Genomic DNA, 22,996 nt, shown 5'->3' with positions numbered 1-22,996 from the left:
TCTCAGGGTTAGAGATGAATAATAATAAATCATCTGCGTATAAAGATACCTTATGAATATCTGTTCCACGATTAATACCCAAAATATCCTGTGATTCTCTGATGGCAATTGCCAAAGGTTCTAAAGCGATGTTAAATAGTAATGGGCTAAGAGGACAACCTTGTCTAGTGCCCCGAAATAAACGAAAAAATGGAGATCTTTGATTATTAGTAAACACCGAGGCTACTGGAGTTTGATATATCAGTTTAATCCAAGAAATAAAGGTCGGACTGAAATTAAACTTCTCCAGCACATAAAATAAGTAAGGCCATTCAACTCTATCAAATGCTTTCTCCGCATCTAATGAAATAACAATTCTGAAGTATTGTGTGAAGGAGTATAAACAATATTCAATAATCTCCTAACATTGAAAAAAGAATAGCGATTTTTAATAAAACCGGTTTGGTCTTCCGAAATAATTTGGGGTAGTACCTTCTCCAGCCTGGAAGCCAGTAACTTGGAAAAAATCTTAGAATCCACATTCAATAAAGATATTGGTCTATAAGATGCACAATCAGTAGGGTCTTTATCTTTCTTCAGTATTAAGGAAATGGAAGCTCTATAAAAAGATTGAGGCAAATTCCCCAATCTAATTGCTTCTTCAAAAACCTTGCATAGCCAAGGAGATAGAGTAGCAGAAAAACATTTAAAAAATTCTACTGTGTACCCATCTGGACCTGGTGCTTTCCCAGAATTCATTGAGGAAATGACCCCTTTAATTTCCACATCCGTAAACGGAGTATCTAATACTGAAAGATCATCAGATGATAGTTTTGGAAAATTCAATTTCCCGAGAAAATCACACATGGTATTATGATCCTGAGGGAATTCAGATTGATACAGGGAGGTATAAAAGTCTTGAAAAGACTTATTTATCTCATCATGGTTAACTGTCAGATCCCCGTTCTGCTGACGAACCATAGTGATTTGATGTTTAACTGAAACATTCTTCAGCTGACTAGCTAACAATTTTCCCGATTTATCACTATGTATATAGAAATCAGATCTGGTTTTCATTAATTGATTTTCAATCGGAGATGTGAGTAATAAACTATGTTCCATTTGAAGTTCAACCCTTTGTTTGTAAAGCTCCTTGCTAGGAGTAGTCGAATATTTCTTGTCAATCTCTTTAATTTTATCAACCAATAAAAGAGTTTCCTTCTTAATGCTTTTTCTCAGACCAGCAGAATAAGAGATAATCTGTCCACGTATATATGCTTTAAAAGTGTCCCAAAGTATTCCGCAAGAAATATCCTCCGTGGAATTAGTTGAAAAGAAGAAATCGATCTGTTCCTTCATAAATTTAATAAAGTCCGGCTCTTGCAATAAGGTAGAGTCAAATCGCCATTGTCTAGCACTTAGAGCTGTATCCGTAAAATTAATAGAAAGTTTTAATGGAGCATGGTCGGAAATAGCTATAATATCATAATTACAACCAATTACCAATGGAATAAAACAAGAGTCAATAAAAAAATAATCAATTCTAGAATAGGAGTGATAAACATGTGAGAAAAAAGAAAACTCTTTGTCATTAGGATGACGAAATCTCCAAATATCAAAAACTCCATTATCAGTCAAAAAGGAGTTAATACAAGTGGCCGACTTATTGGGTAGAGTCTGAATAGGTGTAGATTTGTCCATCAAAGGAATTAGACAACAATTAAAGTCACCACCCATTATTAACTTATATTCATTTAAATTAGGTAAAGAAGTAAATAAGGACTTAAAGAAATCAGGACAATCCACATTTGGGGCATAAACATTAACCATAGCAACCTTTTTGTTACCGAGTAAACCCGTAATTAACAAAAATCTACCATTCGGATCCGAAAGGATATCATGTTGAACAAATGCAATAGAGGAGTCAATAAAAATTGAAACTCCCTTAACTTTGGCATTCGAATTCGAATGATACTGTTGACCCCGCCAAAACCTAAAAAAGCGATATTTGTCCTCCTTCCTCACATGAGTTTCTTGTACAAAAATGATATGAGCATTAAGTCTTTGGAATACTTTGAAAATCTTCTTTCGTTTAATCGGATGGTTTAATCCATTAGTATTCCAAGACACAAAGTTAATGGTTTGAGCCATGTTTCTAAAGTCATCCCTTTGGTATATAAAGGGTTAACCATGTTATAAACTCATGCACCTGGAAGAGGAACAAAAATAAAGAGCGGACCCGGAAGTGACGACATCGTAGACATATTTGTAGTTCAAGAACAGCCCAAGTAAAAAAACTAAAACAAATTAATAAGAGAAAAATTAAAAAGGAAAACAGACCAACCCCCACCCCCGCATGAAAAAGAAAAAAAGCCAAAATATGGCTAGAAAAAGGAAAAAATTAGACTAACTCTACCCCCATATCAGCGGCAGACCACTCCGTGTTTAAAGGATATATAAACAAAACCACCCGAACTTTAAGAATTATAATCGCAGTACTAAAAACTACGCTTCTTAATATGCTGAGTTGTAAAGAAAAAGGGAGTATAATCACTAAAAGTTTATAAATCGGGTTATAACCCAAACAAATCAAGAAGTATTTAAACTATGATAAGCGATGCATTATAGGAAGAAGACGAAAAAAGAAACAATAACGCCATCTTAAACAAAACCAATACTTTGCAAAAAACCACTATCTTGATATTAAACAAAAAATTCACTTTGAAAGGTTAAAAATATACCTTCAAGGGAACAAAAATAATAGACAAAAATATAGTATAGTAGTTAAAGTGTATAAGACAAAGCGATTAATATAACGAAAATACACTTTAACTTAAATATGAAGTATAGGATAAACCTACACCAATAACCAGAGACTAACCCTGGTTTAAGGAATCGAAAACCATCTTTCACGATCAGAATCACTCATTTATTGGAGAGTAGTAACTGTATCAGTAGGGAAGTTCTCCTCCAAATACTTTTTCGCTTCGAAAGTAGACAGAAATACTTTACGCGGAGCATTCGGGGGGGAAATCCTGAGCTTCGCCGGGTATAAGAGCGCAGGTTTTAGATTTTTCTCATAAAATTCAGACATCAGAGGTTTAAAAAGCAGCCTTTTCTTCATAATTTCTGGACTAAAATCTTCCACCAAACGAAAGCAATAATCATGAAATTTAATCATCCCAGCCCTTCGAGCTTCACGAATGAGTTGTTCTTTGTCGTGTACGTAATGAAACTGGACGATTACCACCGGGGGCTTATCTGAAGCCGTCGGTGAACGACTCCAAATTCTATGTGCTCGGTCAAGTACCGGGGGGTTTTCTGGAAAAACCGACGGAAACGCATCTTTTAGAAATTGAGCAAAGTATTTCGAAGGATCGCCTTTTTCTATGCCGTCTGGGAGACCAAGTATGCGTAGGTTCTGTCTTCTGGACCGATTCTCCAAATCGACACTCTTGGCTTTAAGTGTCTCCACCAGTTTAATGGTCGAAATTAAATCCTGTTGCAATTTTTCAATTGTCAAATCTCGTTTCCGCGCTTCATCTTGCAGAGACGCGATAAGCGCTTGCTGCTGGTTAATTACTGAATCCGTCTTAACCATATAATCTTGAAAAGCCTTTATATCTTGTTGAAAAGCCTGATGTTGTTCCTCAAATTTTCTATCCAAAACCTCCATAAGCAGTTCATAAGTTAACTCAGTGCGTTGCGGTTGAGCTGGCTTCTTTCCATTACCGTTCGGGTTTCGCCCCGGTTCTCGTCCTTTGGATCTAAGAGCCATTTCTGTTTGCATATCTTCCAAAATTCACAATAAAATCTTAACGATAAGCCCGAGAAAGTAGCAAAAATCTTTTGGTGTAGGTAACAATAAGTTGAATAAGGGTGATCAAAGGTTAGAAAAAGTAAAGGTTATGGAGCGGATCTGAAACAGTACTCACTCCATGAGCATCTCCCGCTGATCTCCAGTCCACTGTTCTCTCCTATCAGATTCCTCCTTCTCCAGCCCTTTACATTTTCCATCCACATGACTTCACTTATCACCTTCTAGGTTGTCCTCTTTCCTCCCCCACCCCCCCCCCCCACTTTTTATTCTGGCGTCTTGCTCCCACTTCTAGTCCCGAAGAAGAGTCTTGTCCTGAAACATCAACTGTTTATTCATTTCCATAGATGCGGCCTGACCTGCTGAGTTTCTCCAGCATTTTGTGTGCGTTACAGCAGAAACCAGTGCGGTCACGGCGAAGGTGTAAGTGCCACTCAGCCAGTACCCGATTGAACCCTATTCGCTGGAGATGAGGCATCTGAGTTACCTGCAGTGCTGCTGTGTCACAAGAAGAGTTACGTTAAGGGTTATTGTACAAATTGTGTGCTTTATTTTAAGCAATGGTTTCTCACAGTGGCTGCTGGAGATTTTATGTGGCATTTTCCTATTTCTGCAAGCTACTCTGAGGTGTTTCGATGGTGCATTTGGTGCCTTGACAATAAAACATTTCTTGTTGTGCTATGATGTATCTGGTATCTATCAGCCACTTACTGTTGTTCATTTGCTAGATCCAGTCGTGGGTGAGAATGTGGCAGGCCCAGAGGAGGTACAAGGCAAGGCTGCAATACTTCAAGAACAACGTAAGTCCAACTGAATAATATGTGAGCTGTTGGCTTCCAATTTGGTGAAGAAGAAAAAACACTACACATTTCGTCACTTTAGTTCTACTGAAGAAGCAGATCTGAAGCAGTAATTTCAGTAAAGAGGAAAGGTTTCTACCCAAAATATCAACTGTCCATTTCTTTAATACAAGAGATTCTGCAGGTGCTGAAATCCAAAGTAATACACACAAAATGCTGGAGGAACTCAGCAGGTCAGGCAAATTCTGCGGAGAAGAATAAACAAAGTTTGAGGCTGAAATTACTAAATAACCTGCTGAAACCACACCCAACATTGTTGTAGTGAAAATAGTGTGGGTTGATCAAGGCTGAAAGAGAATGATGCATCCTGCTCTGGCTGGGCTGGGAGTGGGGTTGCAGAGGGTTCAGTCTGAGTGTGGTAGAAGCAGTCCTCAACCTGTACACAATTTGCCCAGATGCATTATTGGTTTAGAAAAGACATTTGACATAACAAAAGCCCACTAAACAGGGGACTGAACCAGCTGTTTACACATGGAACTGACCAACTGCTGAAAGAGCTCGCTAGTCAGACAGCATCTGTGAGGGATGGAGGAATAGTAAAGGAGGTGTTGATGTTTTGGGTCAAAATCCTGCATCAGGCCCAAGAGTGCAGAGGGTTGAGGAGGGGTGGTGAGATGGGAGCCAGGAGAGTCTGGTGGATTGCGGTGTGCTGAACAATGATGGCAGATGGTATAAGGTGGGGGAAAGGAAGAATGAAGGAGACGGGCAAGTGTTAAATCTGGAGGTGATGCTATCTACAAGGTTCTTTGGAAGTGTAGCAAGAGGCACAGGTCTTGTGGTTACACCTGTTTTATCAGTTGTTCATGATGATGGTATAATAAAACACAGCAAGCGGGTGACTAACTAGCCAAATCACTCTGACAAAGAACCTACCTCGTGGTCTTTCTTTGTACTGAAAACTGGTTCAAGCTGGACTGATCTTCTCTCATCAGAATAGCCCGTGTAGCATAAGGGCAGTTTTGATTTATACTGCCATGACACATGCTTTCAGACAATGAAAGTACAGAACCATCTATATACAAATTACTGAAAATACACTGAACATTTACAGACATACATGATTGTACAAACACATAAACAAGCATAAAGTTAAACTACAAGAAAAATAATTTACACCCCTAGCCAACAGAAGGAAAAGAGAAGGCAGATGGAGTGAAGTGGCTAGTGGAGAGAATGAAGGCAGAGACAGCTACTGGAGTTTCACTCCCTCATTGACAAGGTGAGGTTGCTGCTGTTTCTTCAAAACAAAAAAAAATCTGTTCTCCAATTAGTCATGGATGGAAGACACATTTAATACAAGAGGGTTGTCCTGTTCAGAAACCTGAATGTGGAGATTCTACTTTAATGGAGATGGGCATTCCTTTTGCTTGATAGTGTCCTAAGCTCTCAGACTGCTGCTGAGTGCAATCAGATGCCAGAATTTTTAGAGTGATAGATAAGAATAGGAAGAGAGTGTGTTGGTGATGTATGACCCTTTGTGAAGATGGTTCCTTGCTGGAGCAGCTGTTTCGTAGGGTGAGTTATTTTATTACGTACTTTAATCTAAATTCCCCATTGTCCAGAACTACCATGGCAATGGGGAATTGAAATTCCAGTAAAATAAAATAACCTGAATTAGAATCGGGTTTATTACCACTGACTTGTATAGGACTTTGTGGCAGCAGCACAATACAATACTTTTTAAAGAAATTACTGTAAGCTACAATGAGAAAAATTTTAAAATAGTGCATAAAGAGAGCAAAATAGCGACAGCGTTCATGGAATGTTCAGAAATCTGATGGTGGAGGAAAAGAAGTTGTTCCTAAAATGTTGAGTGTACGTCTTCAGTATCAAGTACTTCCTCCTTGCTGGTGTTAACGAAAAGAGGGCATGTCCTGGGCTGTGAGAGTCCTCAATGATAGATGTCATTGTCTTGAGGCATCGCCTTTTGAATATGTCCTTGATGGTCCCTGTCATTGAGGCTAGTTCCCGTTATGGAGTTTGCTGAGTTGACAACTCACTGTAGCTTTCTCTGGTTCTGTGCATTGGTACCAGACAGAGATGCAACACAAGTACATATATGCACAGGTGCTGTGAAAAATTTTAACAAGAATGAGCACAAGTAGAATAAACAAAAAAACTAAGTCCATTTTAGTGCAAAGTGGTTGTAGCATTCCTAAGCAGTAGTGATTAAGGTTGTGCCATTTGGTTCAAGACTCAAATGATTGAAGGGAAGTAGTTGTAGTCACTGTTCCTGAACCTGTTGGTGTGGGACTTCGGGCTTCTGTATCTCCTTTCCAATGGGAGCTGTGAGAAGATGGCATGGCCTCGATGGAGGGATCTCTGAATATTTCCTTCTTGAGGCAGTACCTCCTGAAGATAATACCAAAGGTGGAGAGACACATCCTTATGATGTACTGGTCCGAGGAGAAGCAAATAGATTTCAACATGGACAGATGTGAGGTGATGAATTTTGGAAAATCAAACCAGCCTACAATGAGTGTAATAGAACATGGGAACCTGGGAGTACAAGTGCTTATTTTGCAATAAGTGTCATCACAGGTAGAGAGGGTGGTGATGAGATGATTTAGCATGCTGGCTTTCATCAGTCAAGTTATTAAGCTGGGCCATTAAGTTGCAGTTGTATGAGTAGTTGGTGCAACCACACATACTGTTCTAACTCCTATATTCTGTGACTTGGCTCTTCTGCTCATAGCCGCCTGACTGATGAAGGCCAGTGTGCTAAACAGTGGGGGGGGTTTTAACACCATGTCTACTTGTGACTCTGGTTTCAATTAACTAGTGCCGTACTATTCATAGTTTAAGTCCTACGTTGGTTTGACTTTCCAAAATGCATCATCTCACACATACAGTGGTGCTAAAAAATTTGTGAACCCTGTAGAATTTTCTCTACTCCATAAGTATGACCTAAAGTGTGATTAGAACTTCATGCAAGTCCTAAAACTAGATAGAGAACCCAATTGAATAATAACACAAAAAGCATTAAACTTGTTCATTTATTTATTGAGAAAAATCATCCAATATTACATGTATTTGTTGGAAAAAGTATGTTAACCTTTGCTTTTCATAACTGGTGTGACCCCTTGTACAGCAATAATTGTTGGTCAGTCCTGCACATCAGCTTGGAGGAATTTTAGGCCATTCCTCCTTACAAAACTGCTTCAACTGAGGGATGGTGGTGGGCTTCCTTGCATGAGCTCCTTCCACAACATTTCTATAGGACTAAGGTCAGGACTTTGACTTGGCAATTCCAAAACACAATTTGTCTTTTTAAACCATCCTGTTGATTTACTCTTGTGTTTAAGAACATTATCTTGTTGCAATATCCAACTCCTATTAAGTTTCAGGTGATGGACTGCTACCCCAGTCTTCTGTAAAATGTCTTAATACAATTTCAAATTCATTGTTCCCTCAACGATTGCAAGCTGTCTAGTCCCTGAGGCAGTAAAGCAGCCCCAAACCATGATGCTCCTTCCACCATGCTTCACAGTTGGGATGAAGTTTTGGTGTTGGTGTTCTTTATCATTCAGACATAGCAACGTGCATTTCTGCCAAAAAGTTCAACTTTTGTCTCATCTGTCCACAGAACATTCTCCCAGAAGCATTGTAGGACATGCAGATGGTCTTCTGCAAACTTGAGACATGCAGCAATATGTTTGTTGTTGTTTTTTTTTTGGAGAGCAGTGGTTTCCTCTGGTGTTGTTCTATGAGCACAGTTCTTGGTCAGTATTTTTCTTATAGTGGACACATGAACAGAGACTTTAGCAAGTTCTAGATATTTCTGCAGGTCTTTTGCTGTTGCCCTTGCTTTGCATGTTCACCTTCAGCATTGCATGTTGTATTCTTAGTGTGATCCTTGCAGGATACCCACTCCTGGAGAGTAGCAACAGTTCAAAGTTTCCTTCATTTGTTGACTGTTTCTCTTACTATGGACTTGGGTCTTCAGAAATGCTTTTGTAGCCTTTTCCAGATTGAAGCATCTCTACAGTTCTTCTAAGGTCCTGTGAAAGTCGTTTTGATTGATGTATGGTGCACGTAAACAGATCTTTTTTGAGAAGAGCAGACTCTGTCAGTATCCTAACTTTGTGTGCCTTTTTAATAGGGCAGGGCACCTCTACAACCCACACCTCCAATCTCATCTCATTGATTGGAACACCAGACTCCAAATAGCTTTTGTAGAATTTAATTGACTTTATTACTTACATCCTTCACATACATGAGTAAAAATCTTTACGTTACATCTCCATCTAAATGTGCAATTTATAATAATTTGTGATAAACATGTACAACAGCACAGTCAATCAGTGTGAATTAATCAGCCTGATGGCCTGGTGGAAGAAGCCGTCCTGGAGCCTGTTGACCCTGGCTTTTATGCTGCGGTACAGTTTCCCAGATGGTAGCAGCTGAAACAGTTTGTCGTTGGGGTGACTCGGGTCCCCAATGATCCTTTAGGCCCTTTTTACACACCCGTTTTTGTAAATGTCCTGAATCATGGTGTTCACATCTATAGATGCGCTGAGCTGTCGCACCACTCTTTGCAGAGTCCTGCGATTGAGGGAAGTACAGTTCCCATATCAGGCAGTGATGCAGCCAGTCAGGATGCTCTCAATTGTGCCCCTGTTGGAAGTTCTTAGGATTTGGGGACCAATGCCAAACTCCTTCAACCATGTGAAGTGAAAGAGGCACTGTTGTGCTTTTTTTCACCACATAGCTGGTATGTACAGACCACGTGAGATCCTCGGTGATGTGGATGCCGAGGAACTTAAAGCTGTTCACCCTCTCAACCCCAGATCCATTGATGCCTGTCTCCATTCCTCCTGTAGTCCACAACCAGCTTCTTTGTTTTTGCGACATCGAGGGTCAGGTTTTCATGACAGCACTGTGTCTGGGTGATGACTTCCTCTCTGTAGGCTGCCTCATTATTATTTGAGATTAGGCCAATCAGTGTAGTGTCGTCAGCAAATTTAATTAGCAGATTGGAGCTGTGGGTGGCAAAAGAACATAACCAAAGCATCTGCTTTCTCTGTGGGTGACAACACAATCATGGGTATACAGAGAGTAAAAGAAGGGGCTTAGGACACAGCCCTGAGGAGCATCTATGTTGAGGGTCAGAGGGGAAGAGGTGAGGGGGCCCATTCTCACTACCTGCCAGCGATCTGAAGAAGTCCAGGATCCAGCTGCACAAGGCAGGGTGAAGGTCGTGACTCTGAGCTTCTTGTCAAGCCTGGAGGGAATTATGGTGTTGAATGCTGAACTGTAGTCCAAAATCTGTGGCTATTGCATCACCTGTTGATTGGTTGTGTCGTTAGGCGAATTGTAGGAGGTCCAGAGCAGGTGGTAGCAAGCTGCAGATGTAGTCCTTGACCAGCATTTGCTTATTATTGAGGTGAGTGCGACAGGACACCAGTCGTTCAGACATGTTACCTTGGTCTTTTTGGGTACAAAACAATGGTGGATGTTTTGAAGCAAGAGGGCACTCTACACTGGGAGAGGAAGAGATTAAAAATATCTGTAAACACACCCGCCAGTTGTGCCATGCACATTCTGAGTACCCAGCCTGGGTGCAGGTCGCTTTGGAGGCTCTCATCAGGGGCTCAGTGTTGGCAATATCGAACCGAGCATAATAAAGATTTTGCTCATCTGTGAGGAGGCGGTGATGTTGGTAGCACCACTGCACATAGCTTTGAAGTCTGTGATTAGCCGCGTGTGTTGTTGGTGGAGAATTGTGTCTGGATCTTGTCCCTGTGTTGTTTTGCTGCCTTGATGACTTTGCGCAGATTGTAGCTGCATTTCTTGAGCTCCTGCTGATTACCAGCAATGTAAGCTCTGTGTTGTGCGATAAGTGCTGCTTGCATGGAACTGTAGATCCAGGGTTTCTGGTTTAGGTAGATCCTGACCGATTTCTGGGGGACAACATCCTCGATGCATTTCTGGATGAAACTTGTGGCCCCTTCCATTAACTCGGAGACATCCTCGCCATGAAAGATATTCCAGTTGATGTCATCAAAGCAGTCCTGTAGCATAGAGACCGATGGTCGGACCAACAGTGGACAGTTTTAACAAAGGCATTACCCCAGAGGTTCACAAACTTTTTCCTACAAATGCATGTAATGGATCATTTTTCTCAATAAATAAGTGAACAAGTATAATACTTCTTGTGTTATTTATTTAATTGGGTTCTCTTTTTCTAGTTTTAGCACTTATGTAAGATCTGATCAAAGTTTAGGTCCTACTTATGCAGAAATAGAGAAAATTCTACAGGGTCATAAGCTTTCTAGTACCACTGTACCAGTATTGAATTTCTTAAAACATTTTTTTTATTAGTTTTTCTATACATTTTACAAATTAAAAACCCCAAATCCCAATGAGGAACATTAATACAGTGCAAAATTAAGCATACAATGATAATATGCTACAAAGGAAGAGAATTTGACAAAAAAGCACCTAAATTGAAGACAAGTAAACTTATTATCCTCCCCAAGCCCCACAACACAAAAAAAAACAACTCCAAACCAACCACAACACAATATAGAGAGTATAAATCAGGACAATCAAACTCCCAGACTGTGAATACACTTAGCAACAGAGGATAATAATGCCTACTACCAGAAAAAAAAATGGAGCTGAAAGCAAGGGACCGAAAAGAAAAAAAAAACCCTAGTCAAGAGGAAGGTTATGAAAGTACTCGATAAAAGGTCCCCAGACCTTATGGAACTTTAGATCCGAATTGAGAACTGAATAATGAATTTTTTCGAGGTCTAAGCAGGCCATAATGTCGTTAAGCCATTGAGCATGAGTGGGCGGGGCAACATCTCTCCATCTAAGGAGGATCAAGCGTCTAGCCAGGAGAGAGGCAAAGGATAATATTCGGCATTTGGTCGGACTCAGACGTAAATCTGTCTCGCCCCAGAAACCGAACAAAGCAATTAAGGGGTTTGGTTCTAGGTGCTGATTCAGAATACACGATAACGTAGTGAAGACATCTTTCCAAAATTTCTCCAAGCTAGGACAGAACCAGTACATATGGATGAGAGAGGCCACGCTCCTCTTGCATTTATCACAGAGCGGACTAATGTTAGGGTAGAATCGAGATAGTTTAGATTTAGACATATGGGCTCTATGAACAATCTTAAACTGTAAAAGGCAATGGCGAGCACAAAGAGAGGTTGAGTTAACCGATTTGAGAATAGAGTCCCAGCTCTCATCGAATAAGGAGGTATTTAAATCCTGCTCCCAGGCCATTTTAATTTTATCCACAGGGGCCCGTCGTAAGGCTGCTAATTTATCTCGAATAATTGATATTAAACCTTTACCTAGTGGATTAATGGAAAGAAATAAGTCCATAGCATTTTTCACAGGCATTTCAGGAAATTTAGGAATTAAAGGAGCAATAAAGTGTCCAATTTGGAGATATCTAAAAAAATGAGCATTGGGCAGATTGAAACCAGTATTGAAATTTATTTGCCACTTTTCAGCCCACTTCCCTAACTGATCAAGATCCCCTATTTGATACAGATTTGGGACCACTTCGTTGAGACCCAATGCAGATTGGGAGACCAATTTGTCAAGCATCTTTGCTCTGTCTGCTGCAAAAGGTGGGACTTCCCAGTGGTCATCCATTTCAATTCATCTTTCCATTCCTGTTTAGACATGTTGGGTCATGGCCTTTTCTACTCATGCTGAGGCCATTCTCAGGTTGAAGGAGCAACAACTCATATTCTGTCTGCGTAGCCTCCAACTTGATGGCATGAACATCGATTTTTCTAACTTCTGGTAATTTCTCACCCTTCCTCCTTCCCTCTTGTTGCATTCCCCAGTCTGGCTCCCCTTTTTACTCCTTCTCATCCCCCTGGTGCCCCTCTTCCTTCCATTTCTCCTATGGTCCACTGTTCTCACCTATCAGATTCTTTCTTCTTCAGCCCTCTACCTCTTCTAGTATCACCTACTTCATCAACTCCTTCCCCACCCACCTGCCCTCCTGTTCACCTGGTTTCACCTATAACCTGCCAGCTTCTTCTTCCCCACCCCCACCCCAGCCTTATTCTGGCTTACCTTTTGTTTTGCAGTCCAGACAAAGCCCAAACCATTGACTGTTCATTCTTCTCCATAGATGCTCCCTGACCTACTGAGTTCCTCCAATGTTTTGTTTGTATTACTCAAGATCCCCGCCCTCCACGATATCTACAATAATCATTTCATTATCAACGACCTCTCCTAATGTTGTGTCATCCACGGAGTTACTAATTATCCAAATCATTTGTGTAACTAACAAATAACAATGATCCAAACCAACAACCCCTTGGCACACCACTAGTCACCACTTGCAATTGTTTCTCCATTGCAAGAAACAATCTTCGACCACCACCCTCTGCTTCCTACCTCCGAGCCAATTTCCACTACACCTAGTGAGCTCTTCCTGGATTCTTGGGACCTAAACTTCCAGACCAGCCAACCATCTGGGTCCTTGTCAAAGCTTGGTTAAAGTTTAAATAGACAACATCCTGTTTCTACACTCATCTACCTTTCTTGGTTACCTCTTTATAAAAATTTAAAGGTTCATCAAGCACAAATTCCCATACACAAAGCTGCTGATTGTTCCTAATTATACTCTGTCTATCCAAATGCTGGCAGATCCTGACCATTAGAATCTCCTTTAGTAACTTCCCCACTGCTGATGTCAGGCTGACTGGCCTGTAGTTCCCTGGCTTGTCTTTGCTAACCTTTCTTAACAACAGAACAATATTAGTCATCTTCCAATCTTTGGGAGCTTCACCAGTGTCTAACAATGAATCAAATGTATTTACAAGGGCCTCTGCAATTTCCTCTTTAGCCTCCCACAAAGTCTGAAGATGCACTTGGTCTGGCCCTGTGGATTTATCTATCTTAATATGCTGTAAGGCTGCAAATACCTCCTCTCAAATAATATGAATATCCTCCAAACCATCTCAGCTTGCGTCCCTTACCTTCTGAGCAAACATAACTCAGAAGGAGTTATAGGGATTCTATTCTTCTTGTGGTTCAGTCCCTTCCCACTTACATCTGCGACACTTCTCTTGCCCTCAATCTTCTCAGTAACTTTCAATTCCCTAGCCCTGACACCCTCATCCTCACTGTGGAAGTTCAGTCCCTATGCACTTTTGTTCCCCATCAGGAAGGCCTCAAAGCCCTTTTCCTCTTTCTTGGCTGAAGAACCAACCAATCACTCTCCTCTGTGGCAGAACTGGTCCTTACCCTGAACAATTTTTTCTTCAGCTGCTCCCACTTTTGCCAAACCCAAGTGGTAGCCATGGGCACTTGCATGGACCCAAGCTATGCCTGCCTTTTCTGCTATGTAGGACAGTCGAGGCCTTTCCTGTCTCCCCAACTCTTCCTCTGCTACATCGACATCTGCATTGGAACTGCTTCTTGACAAGCTCAGCATGGGTGTGTTTTATCAATTTTGCCTCTAACCATGCCCTTAAATTCACTTGGACCATTTCTGACACCTCCCTCCCCTTTCTTGATCTGTCTCCATCTTTGGAGACAAACTGTCAGCCAATATCTTTTATTATAAACCTGACAGACAGACATACTTTATTGATCCCAAGGGAAATTGGGTTTCGTTACAGCCGCACCAACCAAGAATAGTGAAGAAATATAGCAATATAAAACCATAAATAATTAAATAATAAGAAGTTAATCATGCCAAGTGGAAATAAGTCCAGGACCAGCCTATTGGCTCAGGGTGTCTGACAATCCGAGGGAGGAGTTGTAAAGTTTGATGGCCACAGGCAGGAATGACTTCCTATGACGCTCAGTGTTACATCTCGGTGGAATGAGTCTCTGGCTGAATGTACTCCTGTGCCTAACCAGTACATTATGGAGTGGATGGGAGACATTGTCCAAGATGGAATGCAACTTGGACAGCATCCTCTTTTCAAGACACCACCGTCAGAGAGTCCAGTTCCACCCCCACAATATCACTGGCCTTATGAATGAGTTTGTTGATTCTGTTGGTGTCTGCTACCCTCAGCCTGCTGCCCCAGCACACAACAGCAAACATGATAGCACTGGCCACCACGGACTTGTAGAACATCCTCAGCATCGTCCGGCAGATGTTAAAGGACCTCAGTCTCCTCAGGAAATAGAGATGGCTCTGAACTATACCTCTTCCCACCCTATTCCCTTTGCTTAGTTTTTTTGCCTCTTTTTTTTCCCCTTTTGCTTAGTTTTTTGCCTGTTGTTTTTTTGCCCCTTTGCTTAGTTTTTTTGCCATCTGTTCTCAGGATACGGCTTTCCATTCTGGAATGGAGTTTCCCTCCCTCTACTATTGATGCTGCCCTCAACAGCATCACCTCCATTTCCCATACATCTGTGCTCACCCCTTCTTCCTGCTGTCATAATAGTGATAGAGTCCCTCTCATCTTTAACTACCACCCCATCAGCCTCCACATCCAACACATTATACTCCTCCACTTCCACCATCTCCGGGACCCTATCACTAAACATATAATGTAAATATAAACATAAAATAAACAATAAACCTCCACAGCCCTCCCCCCACCCCCCCACCTTGCTTTCCGCTAGGATCGCACCCTCTGCGATTCCCTTGTCCATTCATCCTTTGCCACTAATTGTGCAGGCACTTATTCCTGTAAGCAGCCAAAATTCTACACCTGCCCATTCACTTCCTCTTTCACCTCCATTCAGGGCCCCAAACAGTTCTTCCAATTGAAGCAAGACTTCACCGGCAAATCTGCTGGGGTTGTCTATTGTCCAGTGCTCCCGATACGGCCTTCTCTATGTTGATGAGACCCGTCTTAAATTGGCGGACTGCTTTGTCAAGTCTCTCCATACCATCCACTACAAGTGGGACTTCCTGGTGGCCAAACATTTTAATTCTGATTCCCATTTCTGTTTCAATGTGTCAATCCATGTCCTCCTCTTGTGTCAAGATGACACCACCCTCAGGATGGAGGAACAACACCGTCTAGGCAGCCTCCAACTTGATGTATGAATATTGATTTCTCCTGATGAACAAAATTTCCTCTTCCCCTCTATTCCCCACTCTGACCTTTTACTACTTCTCTCCTGCTTATTTCTTCCCCTGGGTCAGCACCTCTTTCCCTTTCTCCTATTGTCCACTTTCCTCCCTTATCAGATTCTTTTTATTCTCCAGCCACCTATTACTTTTCAGTTGACCTTTTTCCCCTCCCCCACCTTTTAATTCAGTCATCTCTCCACCCCCAGTTCTAAAGAAATGTCTTGGCCCAAAATGTCAATTGTTTACTCTTTTTCCGTAGATGCTGCCTGACCTGCTGAGTTCCTCCAGCGTTTTGTGTGTTATAGTGAGAGGTTAACCAGGTTTGGTCTTTATTTAGAATGTAGGAGAATTAGGGGGTGACCTCATAAAAGTGCCTAAAATTATGGGAAATATAGATAAGTGGATACTAACAGTCCTTTCCCCAGGTTAGGGAAGTCCAAAACTAAGGGGCATAGGTGTGGGGTGAAAGGGAAACATTTAAAAGGGAGCTGAGCAGCAACTTTTTCCACAGAGGAGTGAGCATATGGAACATGTGTCAGACAGGTACAGTAGTATCATTAAGAAGCATCTGGATAGGTAGAGTGCCTGTAAAAAGTATCCACCCCCCTTGGAAGTTTTCATGTTTTATTGTTTTACAACATTGAATCACAGTGGATTTAATTTGGCTTTTTTGACACTGATCAACAGAAACAAACTCTTTTGGGTTAAAGTGAAAACAGATCTCTACAAAGTGATCTAAATTAATTACAAATATAAAACACAAAATAATTGATTGCATAAGTATTCAACTACCACCACCCCCCTTAATATGATGCACAAAATCATCACTGGAGCAACCAGTTGGTTTTAGAAGTTGCATAATTAGTTAAATGGAGATTTGTTTTTGAGACCTGTCTGCAGTCAAGGTGTTAGAATTGCTTGTAGGAAAAATACACCTATATCTGGTAGGTCCAACTCGTGAGTGGGTATCCCAGCAAAAACTACATCATAGAGACAAAAGAACACTCCAAGCAACTCAGCAAAAACGTTATTGGAAAGCACAGGTAAGAAGATTTCCAAGTCATTGAATATCCCTTGGACTACAGTTAAGTCAATCATCAAGAAATGGAAAGAATATGGCACAACTGTAAATCTGCCTAGAGCAGGCCATCCTCAAAAACTGAGTGACCGTGCAAGAAGGGGTCTAGAGAGGGAGGCCACCAAGAGACCTGTGACAACCCTGGAGGAGTTACAAGCCTCAGTGGCTGAGATGGGAGAGACTGCATGTACACAACTGTTGCCCAGATGCTTCACCAGTTACAGTTTTATGGGAGAGTGGCAAAGGGAAAGCTACTGTTGTGGGGAAGAAAGAAAACTCACATGAAATGTCAGCTGGAGTTTGCCATAAGGCATGTCGACAACTCTGAAGTCTGGAAGAAGGTTCTATGGTCTGATGAAACCAAAGTTGAGCTTTTTGGCCATCAGACTAAATGCTATGTTTGGCATAACCCAAACACCGCACATCATTGGAGCTTAGAAAAATAGAGGGCTATGTGGTAGGAAAACCCTAGGCAGTTTCTAGAGTAGGTTACATGGTTGGCACAACATTGTGGGCTGAAGAGCATGTAATGTGCTGTAGATTTTCTATGTTCTATCATCAAAAATATACCTTCCCTACCGTGGAGTTGGTGGTGGCTGCATCATGCTGTGGGGATGCTTCACTACAACAGGCTCTGGAAGGCTTGTGAAGGTAAAGGGTAAAATAAATGCAGCAAAATATGGGGAAATCCTGGAGGAAAACCTGATGCAGTCTGCACAAGAACTGTGACTTGGGAGAAGATTTGTTTTCCAGCAAGACAATGACCCCAAGCATAAAGCCAAAGCTACACAGGAATGCCTTAAAAAGAACGAATTTAATTTCTGGAGTGGCTGTCAGTGTCTAGACTTCAATCCAATTGAGAATTTGTGGCTGAACTTGAAAAGTCCTGTTCACTCACAATCCCCTTGCAATCTGACAGAGTTTGAGCAGTTTTATAAAGAAGAACGGGGGAAATTGCAGCGTCCAGATGTGCAAAGCTAATCCTATCCACATAGGCTGAAGGTTTTAATTGCTGCCAAAGATGCATCTACTAAATACTGACAATTATTTTGTGTTTTATATTTGTAATTAATTTAGATCACTTTGTAGAGGCCTGTTTTCACTTTGACACTAGGATCTGTTGATCAGTGTTAAATAAGCCAAATTAAATCCACTGTGATTCAATGTTGTAAACCAATGAAACATGAAAACTTCCAAGGGGGTGAGTGCTTGGAAGGATATGAGCTGAATGCAGGAAATTGGGACTAGCAGCTTGGCTGATGAATCCAGAGACTAATTATAGTTTGGCACCAGCAGCATCGCAGGAGTTGCCAGTCAGCATTAAACTCAATGTAGGACTGCCTTAGGGACATCATCTCCAAATTTTTCATCAGGTTTACTCCCAAAGCCTTCCCCATGAGTGGGTGAAGCCGCAGGCAGCATCTGTTGAATAAGATCAAAATGTAATGAGTATTTTTGTTTCACTACTGTTCCCGTTAGCGAGTGTGTCCATTTCTGTTCGAGGATTAATTTTATTCGTCATATACTTTTACATGTATTAGAAATTTACTGTGGTGTGATGGTCTGGGTACGATAGGCAACAGCATTCCATGATTATAAGGAGTAAAGAATTTTATAACAAAATAAAGTTAGGTTAAGGTAAAGATATGGAATAAAATGAAAAAATAAAAATACATAAATACCAGGATGTATTTATGTTATTATTACTGTATTTGTATTTATAAGCAAGAATTCACTGGACTCCCTGGATAATCTTAACAGCTCAATTTCTTACAATCTCCACAGATTGCTTCAGTAGTTAAGATCCAGGCGTTTGTCAGAGCAAATAAGGCCAGAGGAGACTACAAGATGTTGGGTAAGTGAGTTAAACCGAACCATGTTGTGTGGATTACATACATTTCTTTGAATTTGGCAGTGATTTCCTTTCTGTAACCATTACCAGCTGCGGCAGGTTTGTATGAAGAACTCACAATCCAAGTGATGCCTTGTGGGTTTCAGAACTCCTAGTATCTAGAATTTCCCTGGAAGTTGAAACGGCTGGATGCAGTAATGGCCTTATCGCTAGACTGTCTGCAGTACCTTGTCAACTCTCCCGGCCTAGGAGGACTCGTGCCTCCAGCTATTTTGTAGTGGATTCATGTCCCGCACCCGATGCTTGATTGTGTCGAATTGACTAGTGGGATGCTCTTCAACTGGGACCTTCAAACAAGGTTCTTCCCAGCTGCAAGGGGAGATACCTGAGACCCTGTTTCTAATTAATGTTTCTCCTTCATCGCTGTGTGCAAAGCAGTGCTACATTAGTTTACATAAGACAAAGTATTTTTATGTGAAGCTCTTTCTGAAACCCAGTCAGGAAGTATACAAGTGTTCAAGTTCAAAGTAAATTTATTGTCAAAATACATATACAGTCGGCCCTCCTTATCCGCAGGGGATTGGTTCCGGGACCCCTCCTGCGGATACCAAAAAATGCAGATGATCAAGTCCCTTATTTAACCTGTCTCAGTGTGGTGGTCTTTAAGACCCAGTGGAACCCCGGACCTTATTTAACCTGGCTCAGTGTGGCGGTCTTTAAGACCCAGTGGAACCCCGGACCTTATTTAACCTGTATCAGTGCAGTGGACTTTAGGACCCAGCGTAGATCTGAATCTGCAGTGTTTCTGTTCACGAAAGTAATCACGATCACGATTGAAAATAAAGTGGAAGTAATAAAGCGATTGGAAAGAGGTGAAACGCCATCGGTCATTGGAAAAGCATAAGACTCCAGTCGGTCAACGATCAGAACAATTTTAATGGAGCATTTGAAAGGCCCTGCCCCGATGGAAGCTACTATTATTACTAAGCAATGCAGTGGTTTAATTATAGAAATACATATGTTTCTTAAGTGTTTTATATGCATAGAAAGGCAAAATATGTACTACATACTAAGAAAAATGTTTGACTAACTGACGCTAACTAATACCGGATGTACCTGTTCTGACTTCAAATCCGACTTAGACAGACTCAGGAATGGAACTCGTTCATAACCTGGGGACTGCCTGTACTTTTAAATCATCTCTAGATTAGTTATAATACCTAATACAATGTAAATGCTATGTAAATAGTTGTTATACTGCATTGTTTAGGGAATAATGACAAGAAAAAAATAGTCTGTACATGCTCAAGCAACAAGTGCCGGAGAGAGAACTTCTGGGTTTTCCCGACCAGCGGTTGGTTGAATCCGTGCATGCTGAACCCGTGGATAAGGAGGGCCGACTGTATGTCACTATATGCTACCCTGAGATTCATTTTCTTTGCAGGCATTCACAGTAGATACAAAGAAATACAATAGAATTAATGAAAAGCTACATACAAAGACTCATAAACAACCACTGTGCAAAAGAAGATGAACTGCACAAATATGAGTAAATAAATAAAGATACATAGATGCATAATACTGAGAACATGAGTTGTAGAGTCCTTGAAAATGGAGCCCATAGCTTGTGTTCAGTGATCAATTCTAGGTTAAGACCATAAGACATAGCAGAATTAGGCTATTCGGCCCATTGAGTCTGCTGTGCCATTCAATTATTACTGATATATTTTCCCTCTCAGCCCCATTCTCCTGCCTTCTCCCCATAACCTTTGACACCCTGACTAATCAGAGCTTTTCAACCCCTGTTTTAACTATATTCGATGACTTGTCCTCCACAGTCATTCATGGCAATGAATTCCGCAGAGTCACTGCCCACTAGCTAAAGAAATTTCCCCCTTATCTCTGTTCTAAATGTTCTCTGGACCCTCTCCAATGCCAGCGCATCTTCCCTTAGATAAGAGGCCTAAAACTTCTCACAGTACTCCAAGTGCAGTCTGACCAATGCCTGATAAAGCCTACTTAAGCATCCCTGGTTTTGTATTCTAGTCCTCTCAAAATGATTGCTGATATTGCATTTGCTTTCCTTACCACTGACTCAACCTACAAGTTGGCCTTTAGGGAATCCTACACGAGGACTCCCAAATCCCTTTGCGACTCTGAGTTTTGAATTTTCTCCCCATTTAGAAAATAATCTATGTCTTTATTGCTTCTACCAAATTACATTAGCATACACTTCCCAACACTATTCCATCTGCCACTTCTTTACCCATTCTATCTAAGTCCTTCGCAGACTCCCTTTCTCCACCTATCTTCGTATCATCTGCAAACATGTAATGTGAAACAAAGTGGTTCCAACACCAACCCCTGCTGAACACCACTAGTCAGCACCAGCCAACATTAAAAGGCCTTTTTATTCCTACTCTTTGCCTCCTGCCAGACAGCCAATCTTCTATCCATTTTAGTATCTTTCTTGTTAAGCAGCCTTATGTGTGGCACCTTGTCAGAGGCCTTCTGAAAATCCAAGTAAACAAAGTCCACTGACTCTCCTGTGTCTATCCTGCCTGTTATTTCCTCACAGAATTCCAGCAATTTGTCAGACAAGAGTACCCCTTAAGGAAGCCATGCTGACTACAGCCTATTTCATCAAGTACCCTGAAACCTCATCCTCAATAATGGACTCTAACATTTTCCCAACCACTAAAGTCAGACTAACTGGTCTATAATTTCCTTTCTTCTGCTTCCCTCCCTCCTTGAAGCGTGGTGACATTTGCAATTTTCCAGTCCTCCTGAACCATTACAGAATCTAGTGATTCTTGAAAGATCATGACTAATGCGTCCATGATCACTTTAACTACCTCTTTCAGAATCCTGTGATGTACTCCATCTGGTCCAGGTAGCTTATCTACCTTCAGATTTTTCAGCTTCCCAAGCACATTTTCCTTAGTAATGTCAACTACACTCATTTCTGCCCCTTGACACTCAAACTTCTGGCATGCTGCTGGTGCCTTCCACAGGGAAGACTGGCACAAAATATTCAAGTTCCTCTGCCATTTATCCACTGTTACCTCTGCTATACTCTTTATATATCTGAAGGACTTTTCTATCCTATTTTATATTGATGTCTAGCCAACTGTCAAGTTTCGTCTTTACTGTCCTTGTTCCTTTCTTAGTTTCCTTCTCTTGGTTTTTAAAAGCTTCCCAATCCTCTAACTAATGATTGTTATATAATATACCCTCTCTTTTGCTTTTGTGGTGTCTTTGACTTCCCATGGCAGCTACAGTTGCCTCATCCCCCCCTTTAGAATACTACTACTTCTTTGGGATGTACTTTCCCAGTTCCTTCCAAATTGCACCTAGAAACTCCAGCCACTGCAGTTCTGTTGTCATCTCTTCTAGTGTCCTTTTCCAATTAACTTGGGCCAGCTTCTCTCTCATGCTACTGTAATTCCCTTTACTCCACTGTAATACTGTTACATCTGACTTTATCTTCTTGCTCTCAAACTGCAGGGTGAATTCTATCATATAATGATTACTATTTCCTCATGGTTCCTTTACCTTCAGCCCCCTAATCAAATTTGGTTCATTACACATCAGCCAATCCAGAATTGATTTTTTCCCCCTAGTGGGCTCAACCACAAGCTACTCTAAAAAGCCATCTCGAAGGCATTCTACAAATTTCTTCTTTTGGGATCCTGCAGCAATCTGATTTTTCCAAACTACCTGCATATTGAAATCCCCCATGACAATTGTAACATTGCTCTTTTCTATCTCCTGTTGTAATTTCACATCTTGGCTACTGTTTGGAAGCCTGTATATACTGTGTATAATTCCCATCAGGGACTTATTACCCTCCCAGTATCTTTACTCTACCCACAGGATTCTACAATACGTCAACTCCTTCTAAAGATTTGATTTCATCTTTTACCAACAGAGTCATGCCAACCACTCTGTTTATCTGCAATGTGTATCTGTGGATATTAAGCTCCCAACAATGATCTACTTTCAACCACAACTCAGTAATGCCCATGATATCAAACTACACAATCTCTAATTGTAGTACAAGGTCATCTACCTTATTTCATATACTGTGTGCATTCAAATATAATGCTGTCAGTCTTGTAATCATCAGCCTTTTGATTTTGCCCCCCATATTACACTTCAACTGATTCAACTGAATAATTTTTCCCTATTATTTGCCTGTCCTTCATCAGTTCCACTACACACTGCATCTACTTGCATACCAACTGCCCCATCCCACTTCCAAATTACTTTAAACCTTCCCCAACAGCTCTAACAAACCATCTGTAAGGATATTGGCCTCCCTTGGCCTTGGGTGTCATCCGTCCTTTTTGAACAGGCCAGGCCTTCCCCAGAAGAGATGCCAACA

General features: G+C 41.1%; 1 protein-coding gene across 1 annotated transcript in view; it reads left to right on the top strand.

Moving 5' to 3' along the window:
• LOC140735815 (ras GTPase-activating-like protein IQGAP1) overlaps window positions 1–22,996 on the top strand; it is a 247,891-nt gene that overhangs the window by 130,809 nt on the left and 94,086 nt on the right. Inside the window, 2 exon segments of the mRNA XM_073061320.1 lie at window positions 4,525–4,596; window positions 18,543–18,612. Coding sequence (XP_072917421.1) covers window positions 4,525–4,596; window positions 18,543–18,612 — 142 coding nt within the window.

The sequence above is a fragment of the Hemitrygon akajei genome, chromosome 11 (assembly GCF_048418815.1).
Source record: "Hemitrygon akajei chromosome 11, sHemAka1.3, whole genome shotgun sequence".
Taxonomy (NCBI): Eukaryota; Metazoa; Chordata; class Chondrichthyes; order Myliobatiformes; family Dasyatidae; genus Hemitrygon; species Hemitrygon akajei.
This window is presented reverse-complemented; position numbering and strand designations above follow the sequence as displayed.